This window comes from Lactuca serriola, chromosome 8 (genome assembly GCF_051521515.1).
Source record: "Lactuca serriola cultivar US96UC23 chromosome 8, Lser_US96UC23_V15, whole genome shotgun sequence".
Lineage (NCBI taxonomy): Eukaryota > Viridiplantae > Streptophyta > Magnoliopsida > Asterales > Asteraceae > Lactuca > Lactuca serriola.
Window position 1 is genome coordinate 233030179 of NC_136415.1, and position 13244 is coordinate 233043422.

General features: G+C 30.7%; 1 protein-coding gene across 1 annotated transcript in view; it reads left to right on the forward strand.

The window, feature by feature from the left end:
- Positions 1-1934, forward strand: part of LOC145069161 (wax ester synthase/diacylglycerol acyltransferase 4-like) — a 14887-nt gene extending 12953 nt beyond the window's left edge. Inside the window, exons 3-5 of the mRNA XM_079016120.1 lie at positions 851-1210; positions 1303-1440; positions 1515-1934. Of these exons, the coding sequence (XP_078872246.1) occupies positions 851-1210; positions 1303-1440; positions 1515-1670 (654 nt within the window). The 3' untranslated portion in view covers positions 1671-1934. The remainder of the gene's footprint in view (positions 1-850; positions 1211-1302; positions 1441-1514) is intronic.
- Positions 1935-13244: the final 11310 nt, after the last annotated feature.

Here is a 13244-nt window from a genome sequence, read left to right on the forward strand (position 1 = left end):
GTTATACAACTAGGCTCAAATATGGATAACATTTATTTTGCGGACGTGTGTGGCTGGTGTTATTCTATAAGAATGACTAGAGAATAAGATGTTTAGTAATCTAAATATGTTGAACCTCACATAATATCGTCATTATCATTTATTCTCATTAATTATTTTTAAATTTTGTTATCATACATTGTTTTTCACTAATTTTTATTCTTACAAAATACGATTATAAAGAATACACTCTGACAGAATGAGAATCATAAAAAAAAAATCTATAATACTATCTTAGACGATTTAATTAGTGAGAAAATTTGATAATGACAATAGTTACGTGAATTTAAACATATTCATATTACCAAACAATTTATTTTCTTTGTCCTTATCATAGAATACTGATGTAAATACGTTCGTACAATAAATATCAATTCATATTCAAACCTAGCCCATTAGCATATCACTAAAGATATATATTAATGTATTCATAATTTAATAGAAAATTATGATGAGTAAAGTGTAAATTTTGTTAAATAACAGTTTGTTTTAAAAGTTATTTGGATATTGAAAATTATAGTCCAATATAAAAAGTTATTAGCATTTATATATTTGATTATCTTTATCTTTATAAATAATAAACAACTATTTGAAAACAAAAAGAAAATGATGTTATTAAACCATGAATGATCGGTTTTTATTGTTTGTAATATTTTTACGGCTTTTATTATACCTTGTTATTTAAACATCTTTCGAATAAAATATGTAGTTAACATGATGATAGTAGATATTTTTTAAGCTACGTATTGTTTTCAGCTAGTTACTTTGTCTCATCCTTCTCAATAATAGAAAAATATATATTCTTACACAGACAATAAATGATGTAATTTGCGGAATGATCTTTCTGGGGACAAGATTATACATGGATGTAACGAGTGAAGAAGAAAAAAATAAAAGGTCAACAGCCTTGGTGTTACTTAACACAAGATATATTGATGGTTTCAAGTCTCTCAATGAGATGTGTCAGAATCAGGAAGCTAAAAGTCTATGGGGAAACCAATTTGCTTTCTTGCATATTTCATTGCCACAACTTCACCAGTGTGACGAGTCCTTGAAACCCATCAAATTTGTTCAGGAAATACATAGTATCATCAAAAGGAAGAGAAACTCAGCTGCTGTTTATCTCACTGGAATGCTACTAGAATTTATTAGAAAATATATTGGTGTAGAGGTATGTCTATGTAGTTAGTTCTCAGGTGCATTCTTATATTTCTCTATCTGTATCTAAATTGTTTTGAAATGGCATGGGTAATCCACGTAAAGGCTGCAGCTCAATATGTTCACAACACATTAAGGAATTCAAGCATGGCAGTGACAAATATGATCGGACCAGTTGAAAAGATGACACTTTCTAATCAACCTGTTAAAGGCTTGTATTTTATGGTCGTCAATTCCCCAAAGGTATGATCAATTTTTGCTATTCTATATATAATCTCTATTCCAATTAACTGATAAAGCTAGGGTTTTGGATACAGGCTCCGCAGAGTCTAGTGGTGACGGTAATAAGTTACATGGACCAGTTGAGGGTAACTATAGGAACTGAGATAGGTCTCATAGATCCTATGAAGTTTCGTACATGCACTGAGAAAGCTTTCAGCATGATATTTGATGCTGCAGTGAAGTCTAAATGACATGAAAGTGATTTCAATCAGTGATATCCGTAAATTTTAAACGTCACTTCATGAAAAATGTGGATCTTCATTACAAATTATCTCATTGGATGACGTCGCCTATACATAAATAACGGGACGGTGATGTTTGGATTGTTTATTTATGTGATTATGACGTAATTATCTTGTTAATCTTGTTACAATCTTTATTGCTAAATCCTCATATAATTTGCATTGTTGCTTTTGTAATCATTGATAAATGTTTATTTGAAAGTTTTATTGAAATAATTTGGTTATCGCCTGTGTATAAGGATTATGCATAACGATTTGAAAATTAACTTTTAAACATAGATGCATAGTGACAATAAGTGCTTGCTATATATACAATTCTAACTGTGTAAACCTGTGTATTATATGGGTTGATTCAAAAATATTAAAAATTAAAATGTAAACCTTTAATAATTTTTAAAATAAATATTCAAAATAAATAAAATAAAAAACATATTTATTGCAATTTACAATCATATTTATTACAATTAATAGTTTACATATATAACTATAAGTATTATATGGCTTTTTAATTTTTAAAATTGAAAAAAAAAACAAAAAATTAACATGTGGATATTATTTATTTTAAAAATGTCACAAAATTATAAATATCAAAACTTATGAGAGTTTGACACGTGGCAAAATGGATCTTTATTTATTATAATACTAGGTGTGAAACCCGTGTATTACATGGGTTGATTTAAAAAAAGATTAAACATTAAAGTGTAAACAAAAAATAGTTTTTTAATGTACAACTTTAAAATAAGAAAAAAAAACGCATTTATTGCAATTTAATATTATACATATGATATTTAATACTTTACATATATAAGTATATGACTTTAATTTTGAAACAAACCAAAAATTGACAAGTGGATAATATTTATTTTCAAAAATACCATAAAATAACAAGTGTCAAAACTCATGAAAAATTGACATGTGACAAAAAAACTTTCATTTATTAAGAAGGATATTATACATATCGCCACAACAATGACTGTAATTGCAACAAATAATATTATTTTTTCTTTTAAGTTTCCCAACCATCTGTAGTGTTTCATTTTATAAATAATGGTAATGGTAGTGTATTAAAATATTCCTTTATTGTTAGTAAATATTCTCCATTCCTATATAAATAAAGAGGAAAACTAACTCATTTAGTATGCACCTTACAAAATTACAAAATATAGTCTTCTAGGTAGAAATGTGAATGAGATCTCTCCCATGAACACTTCTAATTTTATACTGATATTTTTTTGATATGTATTCGAATGGTACATATAAGAAGAAGTAATTAATAAAATATTAATTATAAGAAATACTACAGTAATTAAATATAATATTATCATAATTAAATGAAAAGTACATTAATTATAAAGAATATTATTTATAATTAATATTTATCATATTTAATTATGATGATATTCTTCACAATTAATATTTCAATTAGTACTTCTTATATTTGTGTTTAGGCCACATATTACACAGAGACATGGTATCATTCAAAAATCAAAAAAGGAACATAATTTTATAAAAGATTAAACAAATTCAAATTTCGAAACCTTAGGAGATAAGGCGTATTCGGAAAAAATAAGTTGACATACTATAACTATTTGTTTGTTAAACCATAAAAAATAGCTTATTGTAGCTTAAACTAGTTTATATGCTAGATTTTGATAAACTATTTTGAAATAGATTTTGAGAAACTTATGGAGTTTTTTAAAATATATATCAAATATGCCTATAATTATATGAAATGCTATTTATGTGAATTACATGATAATCTATCTGATGAACTACTTTTTACAAAACAATATTAATTCATAAGTTAGCTTATCAGCTACCAGCTAGCTTTTCAGTTACTCTACCAAACAAAACACAAATTTGCAACTTTCCATAATACCAAAAATATATAGGTAACGAGTAGCGTGTGGATTGTCAAGAAAGGCCAAGAGTCTAGGGACCATTTTGTAATTTTGATGGTTGTGATTTTAGGGATGTAATGAAACGAACAAACAAGATGGAAGTATATTTGTGTGAAATCATTTAACTTGAATGGATAAAACAACATACACAGACATATATATATATATATATATATATATATATATATATATATATATATATATATATATATATAAGACTAAGTTAAATATGTATGACATCTAATGTGAATACGTTCAACCTTACATAACTATTGTCAATATCATGTATTCTCACTAATGCTTTTTTATTTTTGTTCTCATATATCGGTTTTCACTGAATTTAATTTATTCTTACAGAATACGCTTATCAACAACACATTCTGATAGAATGAGAATCATAAAAAAAAAGTCTATAATACTATTATAGACAATATAATTAGTAAGAATGTGTGATAATGACAATAGTGATGTGAGGTTGAATACATTCACATTATCAAACAACATATTTTCATAGTTATTCTCACATAATATCATTATCCACAAGTCCACGCAATAGATGTTCATCCGCATTTAAACCTCGCCTTATATATATATATATATATATATATATGTATATATATATATATATATATATATATATATATTGGCGTTGGTGTCAAATCCAATAACTAAATTGATATATATATATATATATATATATATATATATATATATAATTAAAACACAAAGTCCTTTTGGGTTTCCCTAATAACCAAAATAGTTTGAAATGATATTAGGAGAGAGAGAAAAAAAAACTAATTTGTTAATATATTATGTGATTAATATATTAATCTCAAGTAGATAACTAATATGCTAATTTGTTATGTGATTAATAAATTAACATGAGGTTAATAGTTAACTAATTGATTTGTTAATTTATATGGTTAAGAAATTAATAAGAAACCAAGTAGAATTAATTAATTATTAATAAGAAATTAATAAGAAACCAAGTAGAATTAATTTATTATTAATCATAATTAATTTGGGATTAAATAGAATTTACTAAAGGTGCAATGGGGTGAATTGTAATTGTTTAATAATTGAACAAAAGAAGCAATTCTAGAATCATCCAAAGGGTGAATGACATTGGGAGTCTTTCTAGGGTTTTCATAAGCCTCCTGGTTGAATAAAAGGAAATGATTTGAATTAGGATTAAATCTACACTAGTACAAATGACCTACGGTTACACTTTCCGAAAAACAGCGTGTGACACTTTTTATTAAAAGTGTGGCGAAAGGTCACTAAAAAAATTTAGAGAATGTTTTTGGATACATTTAAATTTGTTTGTGTGGCCATTTTATAGACAATCAAAACTTTAACCACGCTTAATTATACCAAATGTGACAAATATTAGTCACACTCGAACACTGAGGCCATAGGTCACAATCAACGATAGGTATCGATTAAGATTGTCATGTTTTTTTTTATGAGAGACAGTAGATAAAAGTATCGTCACATATGTAAGTTATTTGTATCTCTAAAACCTGGTGCCATTTTAGCCACATAACAGACAAAGTAGCTAAAAGGTGATACATATGGTAACACTAAATATTTGTCTATCCATTGGGCCGTTCTATACTAGTTGTAGTTAGTTAATGCAAGAAAATAAAACAAGTTAGTATTGGTTACTTATGGTCATGTACTTTTTATTTTGTGTGTCAAAATATTATGAATTGACTTTAAAAAGAAACAAATAGTGTGTGTAGATAACATTTAGTTACGATTACAGCTATTATATGTGTCTATATATAATATAGTTATAAAAGAACAAATAATGTCTTATCGGTATAATTAGGGGTCGTTCATTGAATATGTTACTTATGGTCATGTACATTTTATTTTGTGTATCAAAATATTATGAATTTGCTTTAAAAAGAAACAAATAGTGTGTGTGTAGGGGTAGTATTTAGTGACCATTACTGCTATTATATGTGTCTATATGTAAATATAGTTATAAAAGAACAATAATGTCTTTTTGGAATAATTAGGGGTCATTCATTGAATATGTTAGTTATCGTCATGTACATTTTATTATGTGTGTTAAAATATTATGAATTGGCTTTAAAAAGAAACAAATAGTGTGTGTCTAGGTAGCATTTAGTTACAATTACAGCAATTATATGTGTCTATATGTAAAAATATTTATAAAAGAACAATAATGTTGTATTGAATAAGAACTATAAAAAAGGACCAAATTGCCCTTTTTGTCATGAATTCTTTTAATTGCACCAGATCATACACCATTAAAAATGAAAAGAATATAACTTATTTTAACAGAATAGTATGATAAATAAATGAAATAATTACAACTTAATTTGTTTAACATTGCATAACGAAAGTACATTGCTATAACATGCAGTTTATGTTATAACATGTCATCCACCATTACAGTAAAAAACTGAAAAAAATAACTTTGAGTTATAAAAATATTACACCATAATAGTTTGATGGTATAAAATGTTAAAAAGATTTTAAGGAAAGTACATCGTCATTTTTTTTGTCATTTTTTGTCATTTTCTTATTCTCCACATAACGATATGCTGAAGGTTTGACGTTTCCTTCTACAAACAAAAATAAAGATCATTAAATGTTAAAAGAAGGAAAAATATTATTGCTACAAATGTAATTCATGACATTAAGAAACACATACCATACATATAAGAATACCATAACAATCAGTGCGAAAATAATCATTTTCCTTCTGGAAGTCGAGTGTGTCTACACGTGACAATATGTTATCATTATGAGGAACTACAATACTAAATTCTTCATCTACATCTTCATATGTATCTCTGTAATATTTGGGAGGTGTCTTGAATAAAATAGACATTTTTTGATCGAGCGGGTCTATCACGTAAAATACTTGTTGTGCTTGTGAGGCCAATATGAAGGGATCACCTTTATGTCCTAATCTTTTTAATTCAACTAGTGTGTAACCTAATTTATCCCTTTTTACCCCATTTCTATTGTCAACCCAATCACACATGAAAGTTGAATTTGTTTAAAATGATAATCTAGCACGCATATCTCTTGTAAAACATCATAATAAGTGTTTTTGGCATATGTTACAACTTCTTTACTGATGTGTGTGTCAGTTGCAACGACACTAACCCCACTGTTTTGGTAAACTTTACCTTCACGAGATTTTGTACGAAAAGCATATCCATTGATAGCATATAGATCGTATTTAATAATGTTCTTATTGGGTCCATGTGAAATCCATCTCATTGTCTCTGTTATACTTTCTCTACACCCCTAACTCTCTCTCTCTCTCTCTCTCTCTCTCTCTACCTGAATTGTAATTAGATTATGAATTTAAGATATAAAGTAATACACAACAAAGAAAACAACATATATGAAAAGAATATACCTCCTTTCGTAACCAATGACCAAATGTATTATTGTGCTCTTGCTCTTGACGTGCCTTTCGTTTAGTAGGGTGTTGATGTTGCAAAAATTCCATGTGGCGTCTATCAATACGTTAATGTTAATATTATGAAAAAAAGCATACATGTAAAAAAAAACATACTTTATATAGGGAGTGCTTCAGATGTATTTTGCAATACAAAGAAACGTGCTTTGTTGAATAGTTATGCAGAAACTTCTACCGATTTAGCAGCTGATAGAGGAGTCTCGTCCGTAATAGAACCACTATCTTCACCTTTATTAATTCCACATTTGTTATGATTGTCAGGTGGAATACCAAAAACATCCATATTTTTAAGGAATTCACTAAAAAACTCAATCGTCTCTTCTGCAACATTCTCTTCTGCAATGCATCCTTCTAGTCTATTTTGTTTCGCACGTGCCCCTTAATAACCTTCATAAACCTTTCGAACGTGTACATCCATCTAAAGAATATTGGACCGCATAATTTTACTTCCCTAGTTAGATGAATGGTTAAATGAATCATCACATCAAAAAATGTTGGTGGAAAGTGTTTCTCAAGAAGGCATAAGGTTACACATAACACCTCTTCCAACTTATCGAGCTCATCCAGTTTGATTTCATTGCTACATATTGTTTTGAAAAAGAAACAAAACCTTGTAGTAGCAACTCTGGTAGGTGGATGCATAATATATCGAATTGCCATGGGTAAAAATTATTGCATGAGCATGTGATAGTCGTGTGATTTTAGTCAGAACAACTTCCTATCCTTCAGACTCACCAAACTAGAAAAATTAGAGCAATACCCTTGAGGAACCCTTAAGTTGTATAAAGTCTCACATAATTTGTCTTTTTCCTCTTTCGTCAATGTACAACCTGTAGCAGGAAGTGTTGTGTTGCTCCCTTCTATCTTAGGATGCAACTCTGGTTTTAAACCATAATGAACCCAATCCAATCGAGCTTTATAACCATCTTTCATCTTCCCGAGAACGTTCAATACCGTTCTGGTTAAACTCTTGCCCATGTTCTTCTCGACATGCATAAAATCTATACAATGTGGAACCAAATTGTCGCGCCACTACCTTAGCTGTCTATACCATATATTGAATTTCTTCCAGTATGTATTATTTTCCTGGCCCACATCTGAAGTACCCTCTTGGTGTGATTTTCTCTTTTTTTATTAATCTTCCCACCTCTTCTAGTTGTATATTATTGGATTTCTGTCTCCTTTCCCTTAGACACCTTTCCCAGTTTATTAATTATAAATTTGACCCTATTATATATTTCCTACCCATTCATAGGTTCTGGAGAGGGTGAGAACTCTTTTTGTCCATTGAATGCCTTTTTTTGTCTTCTAAACGGGTGATCATACGGTATAAATCTTCTATGACCAGCATAACTCTGCTTATTGGATTCAGGGAGTCTAATGTAGTGTGTTTCTTCTCCACACACAACACAACCTTGAAATCCGTTGTATGGACAAGCACTTAATGTACCTAGAGCAGGATAATCATTAATAGTCCATAACACAACTACACGCAGTTTAAACTGCTCCTGTGCATATGCATCGTATGTTGCAACTCCAATATCAAATAATAATTGCAGATCATCAATAAAAGGTGCTACAAACACATCAATTTCGTTTCCTCGTGTTCCCGAAATCAATAACGAAAGCATGATGAACTTTCTCTTCATACACAACGATGGTGGAAGGTTGTAAATGACAGTTAAAATAGGCCACACACTATGATTCCTATTACCTCCGTTCACATCGACCACGTCAGCCGAAATGCTTAGTCGCAAATTTCTTGGTTCGCTAGCAAAGTCAGGATATTTGTGATCAATGGCAGCCCATGGTGGTGAATCAGCTGGGTCACTTAAAACACCAATATCCACCTTTCCGTCTGTTGCATGCCATGTTAAATATTTTTCAGTCTTCTTAGATGGAAAAAGTCGTTTCAAGCGCGGAATAATTGGAAAGTACCACAAAAGTTTTGCAGGAATATTCTTGTAAATTTTTTTTTTCATTGACCTTCCATCTTGATTTACCACAAGTAGGACATGCTACCATGTCTGTGTATTCATTTATGTAAAGTATACAGTTGTTGACACATGCATGTATCTTAGTATACCCTGAACCCATTGCCTTGGATGCTTTTTTTGGCCTCGTATGTACTACTGTACATTTCGTTTCCTTCTGGTAACATATTTTTGATCAAAACTAATAATTTTGTAAAGCACATATCTGATACTCCATACTTACTCTTCTATTTGAGTGGTTGTATGATTGAAGATAATTTTGTGAAATTATGGCACCCTTTATATAGGGGCTTCTCGGCATCTTCCATCAGTTCCTTTAAACTTTTCAAAGTTCCTAATAAAATTTTCTTCTACAACTTCAACCATGTCTACTGTTTCTGCAACATCTATTGGCATTTCTGTGTTCATGTTCATGGAATCAACAACGTATGACATGTCCATGTCAAAATTATGTTTATATATATAATTTCTGGGTGGTTCCTATGTTTCTCCATGCTTATTCCAATTCGTGTATGTTTGATCAATTCCATTTGTGAATAGGTGATCATCTACCACATGCACCGAATGACATATGTGGTTTACACACTTATAATTCTGTAAAAAAACCTGCCATGTACAACTCTAATGGTGAATCTCTTCTCATTTTCTTTCCCGTATTGTATTAATGGGGTGTTTTTTGGTGGTTCACTGCTTACACTCCATAGTTGGAACCTAGGATTTGCCCATGGATCAACATTCATCTTTGTTTCCATTGAATGTCAGAGTTTTTTTCACAGAGGATGAGCAAATAAGCGAAGTTATCGTATGGTAATGAAGATGTAAGAATGACGATTTTGATATAAGGGGAGGGTTTAAATGGATCATCATTCGGAGCCGAAGGGACATCGACGCAGACCATTACTTCCGACTAATAACAGGCTACAGGGGAGGTGCAAATTGAATGACAACTATGATAATGATTACCGATATTGTGAAATACTTTAATATAATATTTACATTAATATGTATAATATTAACTAAGTGTAATATCCATACTAGCTTTTTTTTTATTACAATACAAAAAATAAGCTTATATCTAAATTAATAATAAATATATGAATGAATTGTTTAATTCAAATGGGTAAGGGTTGACCAATATTAGGTCACGTACGGGTGTTGGGTATAATATGGGTATGGGTTGCAGGTGGTCGGGTGTTGGCACGGGTTGACCAATATTAGGTCATGTACGGGTGTTGGGTATGGATTAGGACCAAAAGCGGTTATAATATGGGTATGGATTGCAGGTGGTCGGGTGTTGGCACGGGTTGACCAATATTAGGTCATGTATGGGTGTTGGGTATGGGTTAGGAACAAAAGGGGTTATAATATGGGTATGGGTTGCAGGTGGTCGGGTGTTGGCACTGGTTGACCAATATTAGGTCATGTACGGGTGTTTGGTATGGGTTTGGATTTATGACATACAAATGATTATAAAAAATTATTAAGCCAACAAGACCTTAGTATTTTTTTTATATAATAGTATTTTTCCATTGTATATATGTTTCTAAACCACGATTTTTGCTTCTCATCGTGTGGGATTACTATCAGATCAAAATTTGGAAAACATTTGAATTCGTCAAACGAATTTAAACAAAACTAATGGGAGGCAAACATTTTTTCGTATGGTTTTTGGGCTCCAAATCAAAATGGGAAATCGTCATCTATCTCACCGCCAAAACTATGAAGATCAACCCATCGGATCAAGGAAATTCCGGTAATTTTTTGGTAACATCCATCAATTTAGGTCGTATTAATTCATTTTAATATTTAATAGACCGTCATTTATTTCACGATTGTTTTGTTTAGCGTTAGGTTATATCCCAAAAGGATCATAATTCAGTTCATCATTCATCGAGTTTTCTACTGTAAGTATATTGTTTGTGTATTATGTCATTGTTATTGATTCTATTGATTACAGATCATGCATAACACACAATTTTGATTCTTCATATTGGTGTGCTTGTTGCACACCAACTGTTCGATGAAATGTTTATATGAGCAATTGTCTGTAATATTATTTAGTCATACATTTTCATTAAATATATAAATAATCAAACTTATTTACAATCTTTTTTGTCAACGGAAGAATCATGGAGATTAACAAGGAACGACATGAGGATATCCCCGAATATGATACAGAATATGAGCTAGACGATGGAAACCAAGAATATGATTCGGAGATGAAAGATGGTGAAAATAAAGACATTAACTACAATAGCCATTCAGATTCGGAAGAAGAAATCCAGAAAACAATTCCTACAAGGTCAAATAGGAAGAGGGGCATGACTCTATTGCCAAAGCTGAAGACTGAGTAAGTTAATTCTGGTAGTAGAAAAAAACATGTCAGGTTTGATGAATTCGGTAAGTTTACAGGGAAGAATAATGTAGTCTTTGTTAGTTATTTGGGTGATCTTGTCCGCAAGAAAGTGGGATTAAGTGCTCTTTGCTAGAAAAAAGTTAAACCGAAAGTAAAGGAAAAACTATGGGAAGAGATTACAGTAAATATTTTCTTCACTTTTTTAAACTGCATATCATATTATATGTAAAAATCAAGTATTAAATACTAACATATTCATTGTTGTTTCATTTTAGCGCTATTTTGAAGTTCATGAAATTGGAAAACAATATGTGATGAATAGGCTTGTTATCCTACTATGGAACTTCATAAGGAAGTTGTATGCAGATTCCATAGCATAAATTGTTTGATAGTTTTCAAAAGCATAACACCCTAACATTCTTGGTATTACTCCTCAGCTTACCTGCTACCTGAGAATACAAGTTATTTTGAAAAACATCAGCATATAGAATGTTGGTGAGTTCATAAGCATGTTTGATATGAAAATGTTTTGTGTAGTTTGTAAAACCCAGAAAATCCGATATTTTCTGAAACGACAATTGTTTAGATAAAAGTGTGAAGATCCATAAATATATGCATGATGATTTCAAAACGTGTATAAATGAGAAGTTCTGTATTAAAAGTACAAGTGAATAATGTTAATCTACCCCGGAAAACCCGATGTTTTCCGATAATGAAATATCATATAACTGTTCGAATTGTTATTCCATAACAATGAATGATTTTGATTTGCCTTGATTACTCGAATAGTATTGGATTTATTTATGTGAGTCGTTATAACCATGCATGATAATGACTAGTTCGTCTGTCTTGGCACTTTGGCAAATGCCAGAATTGATCTTAAGATTTGGTCACCCTAGACTGGCCGAGTTTAACTATAGCGAACAGCTGAGGTGTGGGGGAGTCACCCCCGTATAGATCTATACACAAACTCTCGCTCTCCTTCAGGAGACTTTGATTATAACTACAGACTACGACCAACATACGTTGGTGCCGCCCGTTATTACTCACTTAATCGCAACTAAATTTTATTACTATTGTTTATCGACTTGTATTTGTTTACTTGAATTGATGGTGAGCCTAACAGACGAGAAGAAGAGGACCACGAGATCCTACTAATCACGTTTGTTATTAGACTGTCGAGTATGCGTCGGATGCGTTAGTCTATTTCGCATATGATTTATTTGGACCTTACTAGCAATGCTAATGAGCCACTGAGGCCCAATAGCACATAAAAGCTATTAAGGGTCCCTTAAGTATGTAATCGGGTCACAAGAAGCCCAATAAACATTTACTTTTATCATTGGGCCCAAAAGTTATGTTAATGGTTCACGAAGGCCCAATAAGCATGATTAGAGACTTTCAAGCCCAAAGACTTGAATGATTACTTGTTTTAGGTATATTATAATTAACAAAATGTTTGATTGAACTGTTGTTACTTTCATATTGGCACACAGTCGGTCGGTTGCTCATAACGATATTTGTAATTTTCATAAGTTGTAATTTGGTATTTTTGACCTAAATATCTTAATAATAAAATAATTGAACCAAAACATTTGTTTGAACTTTTCAGCCCTTCTTTATTAAAAATGACAATTTTAGTCCCTTATAAAGTAAAAAGACATTTTAGGCCCTTAAACCAGTTTCTTGTCATTTTTGACCCATAGACTTGTTTAAGTGATGATTTTAGCTCAAAATTTACTACTTGGCAGTTTCAGTCCCTCCATTAAAGAGTTTTTTAGCATAAGCCCAAACTTTTCG